Source organism: Pristiophorus japonicus, chromosome 1 (assembly GCF_044704955.1).
Source record: "Pristiophorus japonicus isolate sPriJap1 chromosome 1, sPriJap1.hap1, whole genome shotgun sequence".
Classification (NCBI taxonomy): Eukaryota; Metazoa; Chordata; class Chondrichthyes; family Pristiophoridae; genus Pristiophorus; species Pristiophorus japonicus.
Genome location: NC_091977.1, coordinates 20,167,184 through 20,182,816, shown reverse-complemented (window position 1 = coordinate 20,182,816; position 15,633 = coordinate 20,167,184). Strand labels below are relative to the sequence as shown.

Below are 15,633 nucleotides of genomic sequence, written 5' to 3'. Positions count from 1 at the left end.
TGGGCTATGCCATTTCCACCACCGTGGTGGGCAATGGAAGTCTACTAAGAGCATTGGCGCAGTTTTCTGTGCCTGGCCTGTGGCGGATGGCGTAGTTGTATGCGGACAATGTGAGCGCCCATCTCTGGATGCGGACCGATGCGTTGGTATTTATTCCTTTACTCTCGGAAAACAGGGTTATAAGTGGCTTTCCAATTCAAACTTTAGCCCAAACAGGTATTGATGCATTTTCTTTACCCCATAGACACACGCTAACGCTTCTTTTTCAATCATGCAGTAGGCTTTTTCAGCCTTAGACAGATTCCTGGATGCATTAGCAACCGGTTGCAGTTTCACAAAATCATTAGCTTGTTGCAATACACACCCGACGCCATATGATGACGCATCACATGCTAGTACCAAATGCTTACATAGATCATACTACACAAGCAATTTGTTTGAGAATAACAATTTTCTCGCTTTTACAAAGGCATTTTCTTGGCTTTTGCCCCAAACCCATTCACCCCCTTTTCGTAGTAAGACTGTAGTGGTTCTAGCAGTGTGCTGAGACCCGAAAAGAAGTTACCAAAGTAGTTCAAGAGTCCCAGAAATGACCGCAGCTCCATCACGTTCTGTGGCCTTGGTGAGTCCTTGATTGCCTCTGTCTTCACGCTGGTGGGTCTGATGCTGTCCGCCGCAATCCTCCTTCCCAAGAACTCCACTTCAGGCACCAGGAAAATGCACTTCGAGCGTTTTAACCTGAGCCCCACGCGGTTGAGTCGACTAAGAACGTCCTCCAGGTTCTGTAGGTGCTCAATTGTGTTCCGATCTGTGAGCAAGATGTTGTCCTGGAAGACCATGGTGTGCGGGACCAACTTCAGTAAGCTTTCCATGTTTCTCTGGAATATCGCCACCGCTGATCGGATTGCAAACGGGCATCTGTTATAAACAAAAAGACCCTTGTGCGTGTTGATGCAGGTGAGGGCCTTCGATGATTCCTCAAGTTCCTGCATCATGTAGGCTGAAGTCAGATCCAGCTTTGTGAATGTCTTTCCTCCCGCCAGCATTGCAAAGAGGTCGTTGGCCTTTGGTAGTGGGTATTGGTCCCGCAGGGAGAAACGATTGATTACTTTGTAATCGCCACAGATTCTGACGGTACCGTCTCACTTGAGGACTGGGACAATAGGACTGGCCCACTCACTGAACTTGATCGGTGAAATGATGCCCTCTCTTTGCAGCCGGTCTAGCTTGATCTCTATCCTTTCTCTCATCATGTACGGTACTGCTCTCACCTTGTGATGGATGGGTCGTGCCTCCAGAATTAGGTGGATCTGCACTTTTGCTCCTTGGAATTTCCCGATGCCTGGTTCGAACAGCAAAGGAAATTTGTTTAAGACCTGTGCACACAAAGTGTCATCAGCTGGCGATAGCGCTCGGACATTGTCCCAGTTCCAACGTATCTTTCCCAGCCAGATTCTGCCGAGCAACGTGGGACTATCGCCCGGTACCACCCAGAGTGGTGGCTTGTGTCTGTTCCATCATAGGAGACCTTTACAGTAGCACTGCTGAATACAGGAATCAGTTCTTTCATGTAAGCTCTTAGTTTCGTGCGAACTGGAGTTAAGATTGGCCTTGAGGCCTTGTTGCACCACAACCTTTCGAAAGTCTTTTGGCCCATTATGGACTGGCTCGCATCCGTGTCCAGCTCTATTGACACCGGGAGTCCATTTAGTTCAACATTCAGCATTATTGGGGGACAATTCGTGGTGAATGTGTACACCCCATGTAACTCTGCCTCCTCTATCTGAGGCTCTGGTTCATCGTGATCCTCCGTGGATCTATCCTCCTGTGCAACATGGTGGTTTGCAGATTTAACAGGCTCAGCAGCTTGTCTGCACACTCGTTGGAGGTGTCCCATTGTTCCACAGCCCTTGCAAATGTACTCTTTGAATCGGCATGAATGGAAACAATGATCACCCCCGCAGCAACAACAAGGTGTTAATGGCCTTGCTTTCATCACCCTTGATGGTGGACTCTGAATCACCTGCCCTGTATGTTACAATTCGAAAATAACATCACTTTGTTTACAGTACTTGTAGCAGCACTTGTGTGCTGAGAGATTTGCTTCGCATTGTCGCTGGTGGCAATGAACGCCTGGGCTATCGCTATGACCTTACTCAAGATTGGGGTCTCTACAGTCAAAAGTTTGCGAAGTATGATTTTGTAGCCAATGCCAAGTATGAAAAAGTCTATGAGCATGTGCTCCACATGTCCTTCAAATTCGCAATGTCCTGCAAGGCGTCTTAGCTCGGCGACATAACTCGCCACTTCCTGGCCTTCAGACCTTTTGTAGGAGTAGAACTGGTACCTCGCCATCAGAACGCTTTCCTTCGGGTTCAAATGCTTTCGGACCAGTGTGCACAAATAGTCGTACGATTTCTCCATGGGTTTCGCTGGAGTGAGCAGATTCTTCATGAGGCTATACGTTGGTGCCCTGCACACGGTGAGGAGGATCACCATCTTCCCCATCTAGCTCGTTGGCCACGAAGTATTGGTTGAGTCGTTCCACAAAAGTTTCCCAATCATCTCCCTCCGAAAATTTCTCCAAGATGCCCACTGTTCTCTGCATCTTTGGGTTCGCTATCTGTATCTCGTCACCAGTTGTTGTGTATGGAGAAAGAGTCAGACTGAACACTGTGAGCTCAAAGTAAAGTGTGACCGTAGTCTTTTATTGTAGGTCTGCAGGGGATAAGCCCTCTTGGGGTTGTACGGAGTAAATACAAGTCCACATATATAACAACGGGGACACTCGATGGTCAGTAGAGATATTATGGGATATCTCAGTCCCCAGGTGAACACTGAGTGCAGATGGTGGGGACACTCGATGGTCAGTGAGAGATATCATGGGGTTTTCATATAACCCAGAATCTTCCAAGTCCAGGCCCCTCATTCACTACATTTTTAAGTTCAATCCTGGGATGTGGGTGTCACTGGCAAAGCCAGCATTTATTGCTGATCCCTAATCGCCCTGAAGAATGTGGTGGTGAGCCGCCGCCTTGAATATGACCAAGTGGTTTGCTGGGCATTTCAGAGTCCAGTTTAGAGTCAAGCACAATGCTGTGGGTCTGGAGCCAATTAGGCCAGACCGGGTAAGGACGGCAGATATCCTTCCCTGAAGGACATTAGTCTTTATACAACAGATAATCATCCCATTCCACTCTCCTCAGACTGCTCATCCCTGTCCCCTCAGTCTCCTCATCCCACTCCCCTCGGTCTCCTCATCCCACTCTGCTCGGTCTCCTCATCCCACTCTGCTCGGTCTCCTCATCTCACTCCCCTCAGTAAGAGACTGGATGAATCTCTAGGACTGAAGATTTCAGCAGTTACACTGGGTGAGCAGTCTGTGTAGAATGGACCCCACAGTGCAGAGACCTGAGGTTGAAGACCTCTCTGGGATAGTGGATGAATGGTCAGTGGTTTCACGAGTCGATTGTTCCTCGAGCCCCTGAGTTGGGGATGTCTCTGGATCTGTAATAAAGGAAGAGAAACATGGGAGAGTGCAGAGTGGAGAATGATAGATCAGGTCATGAGGCTGGTACTAGAGTCCAGAGCATGTCAGACACCAGTCTTCATATAAACCAGAATCTTCCAATCTCATGATATTAAATCACTTTTTCCCACTCCTGTCAGTCCCTGCACCCCCCACCCCTCTGTTTCCTCATACCATTTCCCTCTGTCTTCTCATCCCACTCCCCTCCATCTCCTCACCCTATTCCCCTGTCTCCTCAGCCCACTCCCCTCAGTCTCCTCATCCCACTCCCCTCAGTTAATGTTACACAGCGGCTTGTACACCCGCAAAGCTTCAATAACCTCAGTCTCACTCTCCGCCCTAGTAGAAAATCCCCCAAATTAAAGCTGAGAGATAGACAGAGCGAGAGGCACAGAGAGAAACAGAGACAGAGAAGCAAAGAGAGGCAGACAGAGGCAAAGATAGAGGCAGAGAGAGAGAGAGAGAGAGAGCTACGCACAGAGAGTAAGGCAGAGAGAGGGATAAGCACAGAGATAGAGAGTCTTAGAGAGAGATAGAGCGACAAAGAGAAATGGAAAGACGGAGCAAGAAAGGCAAAGACATGGAGAGACACAGATGTAGAGAGTGATAGAGACAGAGATATATAGAGAAAGACAAACATTAAGAAAGGGAGATAAACAGAGAGATTACATCAGCGAGAATGAGGAGGACTTGAGATGGAAGCCTAGAGAAGATTAGTGAAGCAGCACATTATATATTCCCCTGTTTGCCCCAATGATTTTACACAGCGAATACAAGAGACAGCAACTTGTGTTGTGACAGCACTGACCGGGAAAAGCCAGTGACTGACAGTGATGACTCCTCGTGCACAGACTGGTGGCACACATGCTTTGGGAGACTCGGGCCCGATATATTTGCGCCTGACTAAGACAGAGGGAGGGATTTAATTTCCCTGAATTATTGAGAAGCTGAAATGTTCTCACCCTGAACAAAATCTTCCTGAAAGATGGGAGACTCCTCAGGTGTGGACAGGGGGACATCTGATGCCAAAACAGTCCAGAAGTTTGAGGGTCAAATATAGACAACCTGAATTTCAATGGGATTCTGACTGGTTGATGGACTGGAGAGAGGACAGGAGGAAGAGAGACAGATAGAGAGAGAGATACAGGTAGGAGCACAGGGAGAAAGAGACATGGTGATAGAGACAGGGACACAGAGAGAAAGAGAGAGATAAAGACAGAGAGAGGGAACACATGAGTAAGAGAGAGAGATTTTAGAGAGAAATAGATACCGAGCGAGAGAGAGGGAGACTGATAATTTCTATAGTTATTATGATGAACAGTCTGTGTAGAATGGACCCAACAAGGCACATACCTGAGTTGAATGTAAGATACCAGTCTTTATATTACCCAGAATCATCCAAACCCATTCCCCTCAGTCACTGGATTTTTCAATTTGGTCCTGGGATGTGGGTGTCAGTGGCAAGATCAGCATTTATTGCCCATTCCTAATTGCCCTCGAGAAGGTGGTGAGCCGCCTTCTTGCTTACGACTGAGTGGCTTGCTGGGCTGTTTCAGAGGGAAGTTAATTTTCCAACACATTGTTGTGGAGCTGGAGCCATACATAGACCAGACCAGGTAAGGGCGGCAGATTTCCTTCCCTGAAGGGCTTTAGTCATTATATAACCATTAATCATCCCATCCCACTCCCCTCAGTCACTACATACCACTCCCCTCAGTAAGAGACTGGAATTAATGTGAGGGACTGAATATTTCTGTATTTACACTGAGAGAAAAGAACATTTAGAATGGACCCCACAAGGCAGATACCTGAGGCTGCAGACCCCGCTGGGATAGTGGATGGACAGTCAGTGGTTTCACGAGTTGATTGTTCCTCGAGCCCCTGAGTTGGGGATGTCTCATGATCTGTAATAAAGGAAGAGAGACACGGGAGAGTGCAGAGTGGAGAATGACAGATCTGGTTATGAGGCTGGTACTAGAGTCCGGAGAATGTCAGACACCAGTCTTCATATAACCCAGAATCTTCCAATCCCATAACATTAAATCACTTTTCCCCACTCCTGTCAATCCCTGCATCCCCCACCTCTCTGTCTCCTCATCCCACTCCCCTCAGTCTCCTCATCCCATTCCCCTCTGTCTCCTCATCCCACTCCCCTCAGTCTCCCCATCCCATTCCCCTCTGTTTCCTCATCCCACTCCCCTCAGTTAATGTTACACAGCGGCTTGTACACCTGTGAAGCACCAATAACCTCACTCTCACTCTCCAACCTGGTAGAAAATCCCCCAAATTAAAGCTGGATCCTTTCTTCCTTCTCTAAACCAGGTTTCGATCTGTCTCCCATCTCAGTCTCCCCTCCAAATCACTGCGCACAGACAGTCCCCATGGGATATCTCAGTCCCCAGGTGAACACTGAGTGCAGATGGTGAGTGATACTCGATGATCAGTGAGCGATATCATAAGAACATAACAACAAGAAATAGGAGCAGGAGTCGGCCATTCGGCCCATTCAGCAGGATCATGGCCGATCATCGACCTCAACTCCACCTTCCCGCACTGTCCCCATATCTCTTCGTTCCTTTCGTTTCCCAAAATTATCCACCTCTGTCTTGACATACTCAATGACTGAGCTCTCTCACATTCGGTGAGAGAGAAAGATAGACAAGGAGAGAGAGCGAAAGAGAGTTAGAGAGACAGAGGAGAGCGAGACAAGGAGAGAGACAGTCTGAAAGACAGAGAGAGAGTCAGAGATAGACAGAGAGAGGCAGAGAGAGAGCTACACACATAGAGATGGAAGAAGAGATAGAGAGACTTGGAGAGATGGAGAGACAAAGAGAAAGGGAGACAGTGAGAGAGACCGAGAGAGAGAGAGAGAGGGAGACTGAGACAGAGAGAGTGGGAGACTGAGACAGATAGAGAGTCAGAGAGAAAAATAGAGATACAGAGAGAGAAACAGAGCGAGAGGCACAGAGAGAAACACAGAGGCAAAGAGAGGCAAAGAGAGGAGAGACGCAGAGAGAGAGAGAGGGGGCTATGCACAGAGAGCGAGGCAGAGAGAGAGATAGGCACAGAGATAGAGAGTCTTAGAGAGAGATAGCGAGACAAAAAGAAATGGAAAGACGGAGAGAGAGAGAGAGAGAGAGAGAGAGAGATGAAAACATGGAGAGAGACAGAGATAGAGAGTGAGAGAGTCAGAAAAATATAGAGAGACAAATAGAAAGAAAGGGAGATAAACAGAGAGATTACATCAGCGAGAATGAGGAGGACTTGAGATGGAAGCCTAGAGAAGATTAGTGAAGCAGCACATTATATATTCCCCTGTTTGCCCCAATGATTTTACACAGCGAATACAAGAGACAGCAACTTGTGTTGTGACAGCACTGACCGGGCAAAGCCAGTGACTGACAGTGATGGCTCCTCGTGCACAGACTGGTGGCACACATGCTTTGGGAGACTCGGGCCCGATATATTTGCGCCTGACTAAGGCAGAGGGAGGGACACAGAGAGAAAGAGAGACAGAGAGAGGGGCAGAGAGAGATACAGGCAGGGGCACAGAGAAAGAGACATAGTGATAGAGACAGGGACACAGAGAGAAAGAGAGAGATAAAGACAGAGAGAGGGAACACATGAGTAAGAGAGAGAGAGAGAGAGAGAAACAGATACCGAGTGAGAGAGAGGGAGACTGATAATTTTGACAGTTATTATGATGAACAGTCTGTGTAGAATGGACCCAACAAGGCACATACCTGAGTTGAATGTAAGATACCAGTCTTTATATTACCCAGAATCATCCAAACCCATTCCCCTCAGTCACTGGATTTTTCAATTTGGTCCTGGGATGTGGGTGTCAGTGGCAAGGTCAGCATTTATTGCCCATTCCTAATTGCCCTCGAGAAGGTGGTGAGCCGCCTTCCTGCTTACGACTGAGTAGCTTGCTGGGCTGTTTGAGAGGGAAGTTAATTTTCCAACGCATTGTTGTGGAGCTGGAGCCATACATAGACCAGACCAGGTAAGGGCGGCAGATTTCCTTCCCTGAAGGGCATTAGTCGTTATATAAACATTAATCATCCCATCCCACTCCCCTCAGTCACTACATTCCACTCCCCTCAGTAAGAGACTGGAATTAATGTGAGGGACTGAATATTTCTGTAGTTACACTGAGAGAAAAGAACATTTAGAATGGACCCCACAAGGCAGATACCTGAGGTTGAAGAACTCTCTGGGATAGTGGATGAATGATCAGTGGTTTCACGAGTCGATTGTTCCTCGAGCCCCTGAGTTGGGGATGTCTCTGGATCTGTAATAGAGGAAGAGAGACATGGGAGAGTGCAGTGTGAAGAATGACAGAACAGCTCATCAGGCTGGTACTAGAGTCCGGAGAATGACAGGTACCAGACTTTATATAACCCAGAATCTTCCAAGTCCAGGCCCCTCATTCATTACATTTTTAAATTCTGTCCTGGGATGTGGGCACCACTGGCAAGGCCAGCATTTATTGCCCATCCCTAATCACCCTGGAGAAGGTGGTGGTGAGCTGCCTACCTGCATACGACTGAGTGGTTTGCTGGGCATTTCTGTCAAGCACATTGCTGTGGGTCTGGAGCCATATATAGGCCAGACCGGGTAAGGAAGGCAGATTTCCTTCCCTGAAGGTAATTAGTCTTTATACAACAGATAATCATCTCATTCCACTCCCCTCAGACTGCCCATCCCACTCCCTCAGTCTCCTCATCCCACTCCCTCAGTCTCCTCATCCCACTCCCCTCAGTCTTCTCATCCCATTCCCCTCAGACTGGATGAATCTCTGGGACTGAAGATTTCAGCAGTTACACTGGGTGAGCAGTATGTGTAGAATGGACACCACCCTGCAGATACATGAGGCTGCAGACCCTGCTGGGATAGTGGATGGACAGTCAGTGGTTTCACAAGTCGATTGTTCCTCAGGCCCCTGAGTTGGGGATATCTCTGGGTCTGTAATAAAGGAAGAGATACATGGGAGAGTGCAGAGTGCAGAACACCAGAACAGACCATGCGGCTGGTACTAGAGCCCAGAGAATGTCAGACACCAGTCTTTCTATAACCCAGAACATCCCAATCCCATTCCCTGTGACCTGTAAAGCCTGGAGAGGGAGTGTGGGTGCCCAGCGCTACACTGGGGGTCTATTACCATCAGTGGGCACCACAGGGAACAAAGTGTCTGACAGACACAGAGAACAGCGTCTGATTCAGCTTCCTGTAGCTTTGGTGAAAAGACCACTTTGTGTTTCAGATCCTTTATTTGTGGTGTCCCTTACAACCAAGAGAGGCACCTGTAACTTTCTTATTGCTGCAGATGACACGGGACATCCCAGAGTAAGACTTCTGGGTCATTCACAATCGGCAATGTACCTGTGCAATAAACCAAGTAACAGCTATCAGTCGGCTTCAACTCATAAACGGAGTAATTGGTGCAGTTTTTGATCTTTATGTCCCGGGTCCACTGACAGGGATTTCCATAGTAATTAAAACAAACTGTCCTTGTCACTTCTCCCTGTCCAACGGTAGGATGAATTCCTGAAATGAGGATTATAAATATTGAAGCATTTAACCGAGGTGAACTGTGCTGGACAGTGAATGTAAATCTGGGATTATAAAGTCTGAAAGTACCGTTTAGCCAGCCTGGGGCATTTGCAGAGCAGTGATAACTTGGGACCTCAGTCTCCGGAATCTTCCATCCGCCAGAACTGAAACAACAATCACACAGTCAGCCCCTGAACTGGTGGCAATAGAAACATAGGCCCCAAGTTTCCACATGATTTGCTCCTGATTTTTAGGAGCAACTGGTGTAGAACGGAGTATCTTAGAAATCGGAATTCTCCACATTTAGTTTGCTCCAGTTCTAGTCAGGTCGAACAGTTTCACTTTGGAACAGATTTTTTTTTTCAAAAGGGGGCGTGTCCGGCCACTTACGCCTGATTTCAAAGTTTCGTGAGTGAAAACTTACTCCAAACTAACTTAGAATGGAATAAGTGAAGATTTTTGTACGCTCGAAAAAAACCTTGTCTACACTTTAGAAAATCAGGCGTAGGTTACAAATCAGGCGTAGGGAATGGGGTGGGGCTGGGGGGGGGGGTTTAAAGGGAAGTTTACAAACATTAAACACTTCAGTTTTACAAATAAAGAGCCATCATCAATAATAAATGATAAATACATCAATAAATCAACCAATAAATCAATCAAAAAAAATTAATAAGAAAGTTAAAAAAAAAAATCAATAAATAAAACATTTTCTACTTACCGACTGCAGCACCGGGAGCCCTCCAACAGCGTGCTGGGATGCTCCCCTCAGTGTGTCTCTGTCAGTGTCTTTATCTCTCTGTCTGTCTGTGTGTCTCTCATTCTCTGTCTGTCAGTGTCTGTGTTTCTGACAGCGAGGGGAGGGGGAGGAGGGGGGTAGAAGGAGAAAGGAGGAGGAAAGGGGGAGGGATGAGGGAGAAGGGGGAGGGGGAGAAGGGGGAGGGATGGGGAGAAGGGGGGAGGGATGGGGAGAAGGGGGAGGGATGGGGGAGAAGGGGGAAGGGGGAGGGGGGGAGAAGGGGATAAAGGGGAGAAGGGGGAGAAAGGAGATGGGGGGAGAAAGGAGATGGGGGAAGGAGATTGGGGCGGATAGAAGGAGATTGTGGGGGGGGAGAAGGAGATTGGGGGGCGAGAAGGAGATTGGGGGGGAAGGAGATGGGGGGAAGGAGATTTGGGGGCGTTGGGGGTGGGGGGGAAGGAGATTGGGGAGGGGGGAAGGAGATTGGGGAGGGTGGGGGGGAAGGAGATTGGGGGGGGTGGGGGGGAAGGAGAAGGGGGAGGGAGGCTGAACGGGCCGGGCCCGAGACTTCAGGCAGGGCCTGTCCCCAGCACCAGATTTACAGGTAGGTGGCATTGGGTCGGGTCGGGGGGTTGGTGGGAGGGAGGTCGGTTCGGTTTGGGTCGGGGGGAGGGAGGGAGAGTGAGGTCAGGTCGGGGGGAGGGAGGTCAGGTCGGATCCAGTCCGGAGGCGGAGGGGAGCGGGTGTCGGGTCCGGTCCGGAGGTGGGGGTTGGGGGGGGGGGGGGCGGGGGGAGCGGGTGTCGGGTCCGGGGGCGGGAAGCGGGAGTCGAGTCGGGTCGGGAGGAAGCAGGAGCTGGCCGTGGGAGGAGCCTTATTCACGCAGCCCCAGTGAGGCCATTGGGCCAGGGCTAGGGGCTGCGTGCTTTGGCCCCTCCCACACAGTTCGGCGCCTGGAGCTACTGCACTTGCGTGCCCACTGTAGCGCGCATGTGCAGAGGTCCCGGCACTGTTTTCAACGCAGGGACCTGGCTCCGCCCCCTACAGCTCCTGCTGCGCTGCGCCGAGGGCCAGAGGACCTGCAGTGAGGTGGAGAATACGGAGGGTTTTTTTAGGCACACTTTGTGGCGCGAAAAACGGGCGTCCAGGTCGGGACTGTGCCGTTCTAGGTGCGGCTCGAAACTTGGGCCCATAGAAACATAGAAAATAGGTGCAGGAGTAGGCCATTCGGCCCTTCGAGCCTGCACCGCCATTCAATAAGATCATGGCTGATCATTCCCTCAGTACCCTTTTCCTGCTTTCTCTCCATACCCCTTGATCCCCTTAGCCATAAGAGCCATACCTAACTCCCTCTTGAATATATCCAATGAATTGGCATCAACAACTCTCTGCGGTAGGGAATTCCACAGGTTAACAACTCTCTGAGTGAAGAAGTTTCTCCTCATCTCAGTCCTAAATGGCCTACACTTATCCTAAGACTATGTCTCCTGGCTCTGGACTTCTCCAACATCGGGAACATTCTTCCCGCATCTAACCTGTCCAGTCCCGTCAGAATCTTATACGTTTCTATGAGATCCCCTCTCATCCTTCTAAACTCCAGTGAATAAAGGCCCAGTTGATCCAGTCTCTCCTCATATATCAGTCCAGCCATCCCGGGAATCAGTCTGGTGAGCCTTCACTGCAATCCCTCAATAGCAAGAACGTCCTTCCTCAGATTAGGAGACCAAAACTGAACACAATATTCCAGGTGAGGCCTCACTAAGGCCCTGTACAACTGCAGTAAGACCTCCCTGCTCCTATACTCAAATCCTGTCGCTATGAAGGCCAACATACCATTTGCCTTCTTCACCGCCTGCTGTACCTGCATGCCCACTTTCAGTGACTGATGTACCATGACACCCAGGTCTCGTTGCACCTCCCCGTTTCCTAATCTGCCGCCATTCAGATAATATTCTGCCTTCATGTTTTTGCCTCCAAAATGGATAACCTCACATTTATCCACATTATACTGCATCTGCCATGTATTTGCCCACTCAGCTAACCTGTCCAAGTCACCCTGCAGCCTCTCAGCATCCTCCTCACAGCTCACACCGCCACCCAGTTTAGTGTCATCCTCAAACTTGGAGATATTACACTCAATTTCTTCATCTAAATCATTAATGTATATTGTAAAGAGCTGGGGTCCCAGCACTGAGCCCTGCGGCACTCAACTAGTTACTGCCTGCCATTCTGAAAAGGACCCGTTTATCCCGACTCATTGCTTCCTATCTGCTAACCAGTTCTCTATCCACGTCAGTACATTACCCCCAATACCATGCGCTTTGATTTTGCACACCAATCTCTTGTGCAGGACCTTGTCAAAAGCCTTTTGAAAGTCCAAATACACCCCATCCACTGGTTCTCCCTTGTCCACTCTGCATCCTCAAAAAATTTCAGAAGATTTGTCAAGCATGATTTCCCTTTCATAAATCCACGCTGACTTAGTCCGATCCTGTCACTGCTTTCCAAATGCGCTGCTATTTAATCCTTAAAGATTGATTCCAATATTTTCCCCCCTACTGATCAACTGATAGACGTTGTTCCCCTTTCCCTGTGTCCATTCCCTGCCCCATTGCTCTGACTGATGATCCCGGTCTCTCTACAACCGCTTCCTAATCTTAGACTTTGGTCTCTTTTCTACATTTACTCCTTGTTTATTGACTAGTTTATCATTTCCCCCTGACGTTACCTGTTAAATCTGTACCATCCTTGGACAAGATACGCATCACACTGAAGGTTTCCGGTGCACTCAGTTGCATTACAATTCATGCTCCTCCATGATTGGTCCAGAACTGTGTGATCTACACACGGGTCAGTGAGTGCGGTGTCTGCGACTGAGTGACAGAAAGAAGTTCAACGTTAATATAGAGCATAGTTAATGTTCCACAGCGGCTTGTACCCCACCAAAGCGCCAATAACCTCAGTCTCACTCTGCCCTGGTAGAAAATCCCCCAAATTAAAGCTGGATCCTTTCCTCCTTCTCTAAACCAGGTTCCCATCTGTCTCCCAGCTCAGCCTCCCCTCCAACTCACTGCTCACAGGCAGACCTCATGGGGCATCTCAGTCCCCAGGTGAACACCAGGTGGCCTACTCCTGCTCCTTTTTCTAATGTTCTTATGTTCTTATCTCAGTCCCCGGGTGAACACTGAGTGCTGATGGTGGGGACACTCGATAATCAGTGAGAGATATTATGGGGTGTCTCAATCCCCGGGTGAATACTGAGTTCTGTTGGTGGGGACACTCGATGATCAGTGAGAGATATTATGGGGTGTCTCAGTCCCCGGGTGAACACTGAGTGCAGATGGTGGGGACACTTGATGGTCAGTGTCTCAGACCTGGGGTGAAATTAGATTCGAAATAATTTGCTGTTCTTGGTTCTTCATTAATAAAACTATATTATTTTTTATATATGTGAATAATGTATATATTAATACTGCAGATATAAATCAATTGGAGGCTGACTATCAAAAGTATTTTCATAATATATCATACAAATTGCCTGCTAAATATTCTGATAGAAGTTCTGAGTATATGAATATCATAGAATCTTGAATAATACAGCACAGAAGGAGGCCATTCGGCCCATTGAATCTGCGCTTGCTCTTTTAAACAGAATTTCAGTTAGTCCCAATCCCCAGCTCTTTCCCCACATCACTGCAGTTTTTTCTCCTTCCACTATTCATCCAATTCCCTTTTGATGGTTACTAGTGAATCTGTTTCCAACATCCTATCGGGCAGTGTATTCCAACTTTTCTTTTATTAGTTCATGGGATATGGGCATCACTGCCAAGGCTGGCATTTATTGACCATCCCTAATAGTTCTTGAGAAGATGGTGGTGAGCCGCTTTCTTGAACCACTGCAGTCCGTGTGGTGAAGGTGCTCTCACAGTGTTGTGGAGGGAGTTCCAGGATTTTGACCCAGCGACGATGAAGAAATGGCCGATATATTTCCAAGTCAGGATGGTGTGTGATTTGGAGGGGAACATGGAGGTGATGGTGTTCCCATATGCCTGCTGCCCTTGTCCTTCTATGTGGTAGAGGTCGCGGGTTTGGGCGGTGCTGCCGAAGAAGCCTTGGTGGGTTGCTGCAGTGCATCTTGTAGATAATACACACTGTAGCCTCGGTGCACCGGTGGTGGAGGGAGTGACTGTTTTCTATCGAAATCTGTCATGATTGTAAGCACCTCTCTCAAATCTCCTCTTCGCCTTCTCGACTCTGAGAAAAACAACCCCAATTTCTCCAGTATATCAATGTAATGGCAATCCCACATCTCTGTACCCATTCTGGTAAATCTCTTCTGCACCCTCTCCAAAGCCTTCATGTGCTTCCTAAAGTATGGTGCTCAGAATTGGACACAATTCTGCTGCTGGGACCGAACTAGTGAATTTAAATCAAACTTTTAAGATGATTTTAAGAACTGAATGTAAAGATGACAAATTAATGACAATGGGAAATATAAACAAACATACAGATGTAAATGATAATTTAAACGTACAAATACTTAAGTATCAGTATTACCTTTAAACACCAAATACATCTGGCTAAATATTAGAAAGAATTGTGCAACTATAACTATATTTCTTACAGTAAATATTTGTTTATGTGCAAATAAAGATTTAAGGGCATCTTAAAGATAGAAAACATTCTCAAATCTCTTGAAGTGTAAACAGACTCCAGGAAGGAGGGGAATAAATAATATCGATCAACAATGCAAATATTACATATTGATCATAAATATACGTAATATGAATCGATAATACAAGTATTAACTATCTATTACAAATGCATAAAGAATATGAATCAATAATGCAAATATAAATATCCATTACAAATACACTGAGGCATCGGAGGTGCGTCGGAGAGGCGTGAGTCCGGGGTCGGCGAGAGGCCTATAAAGGCCCAACGCAGCGGCAGTCGGGAGCAGCATCGGAGGTGCGTGGAGAGGCGTGAGTCCGGGGTCGGAGAGGCGTGGCTTGTGCAGCTACAGGGAGAAGGCAAAAAAGAAGTAGAAAGAAACAGAAAGGTGACGTCACAGCCAAGGGGGTAAGTGATTGGCTGGTGATTGGTGAGTAGTTTTTCCTTTTTTCTATAACAGTGAGTAAACTTTAGCATTGTTGTTGCCAATTTAAGTTAATCTAAGGGTTAAGTCATGACAGGAGAGCTCGGTCACATGATATGCTCCTCCTGTACCATGTGGGAACTCAGGGATACTTCCGTTGTCCCTGACGACTATGTGTGCGGGAAGCGTATCCGCCTCCAGCTCCTGACAGACGGCGTTGCGGAATTGGAGCTGAGGGTGGATTTACTCTGGAGCATCCACGATGCTGAGAATGACGTGAGTAGCATGTGTAGCGAGTTGGTCTTACCGCAGGTGAAGGGTCCACAGCCAGCTAGGGAATGGAAGACCAGCAGGAAGAGCAGTGCAAGGAAGGTAGTGCAGGGGTCCCCTGCGGTCATCCCCCTGCAAAACAGATACACCGCTTTGGGTACTGTTGAGGAGGATGACTCATCAGGGGAGGGCACCAGCAGCCAAGTTCATGGCACCGTGGATGGCTCTGCTGCACAGAAGGGTGGGAAAAAGAATGGGAGAGCGATAGTGATAGGGGACTCTATTTTAAGGGGAATAGATAGGCGTTTCTGCGGCCACAACCGAGACTCCAGGATGGTATGTTGCCTCCCTGGTGCAAGGGTCAAGGATGTCTCGGAGTGGCTGCAGAGCATTTTGGAGAGGGAGGGTGACCAGCCAGTTGTCGTGGTACATGTAGGTACCAACGA

General features: G+C 48.1%; 1 protein-coding gene across 3 annotated transcripts in view; it reads right to left on the bottom strand.

Moving 5' to 3' along the window:
- Window positions 1-15,633, bottom strand: part of LOC139276839 (serine-rich 25 kDa antigen protein-like) — a 130,533-nt gene that overhangs the window by 13,600 nt on the left and 101,300 nt on the right. For 2 of the 3 annotated variants that reach the window (XM_070894870.1, XM_070895003.1), the window contains exons 3-8: window positions 12,548-12,692; window positions 9,173-9,249; window positions 8,915-9,079; window positions 7,728-7,823; window positions 5,338-5,433; window positions 3,412-3,507 (exon numbers count right to left, since the gene is read on the bottom strand). In XM_070894870.1, the coding sequence (XP_070750971.1) occupies window positions 3,412-3,507; window positions 5,338-5,433; window positions 7,728-7,823; window positions 8,915-9,079; window positions 9,173-9,249; window positions 12,548-12,692 (675 nt within the window). The remainder of the gene's footprint in view (window positions 1-3,411; window positions 3,508-5,337; window positions 5,434-7,727; window positions 7,824-8,914; window positions 9,080-9,172; window positions 9,250-12,547; window positions 12,693-15,633) is intronic. The other variant, XM_070894939.1, reaches the window with a different exon arrangement.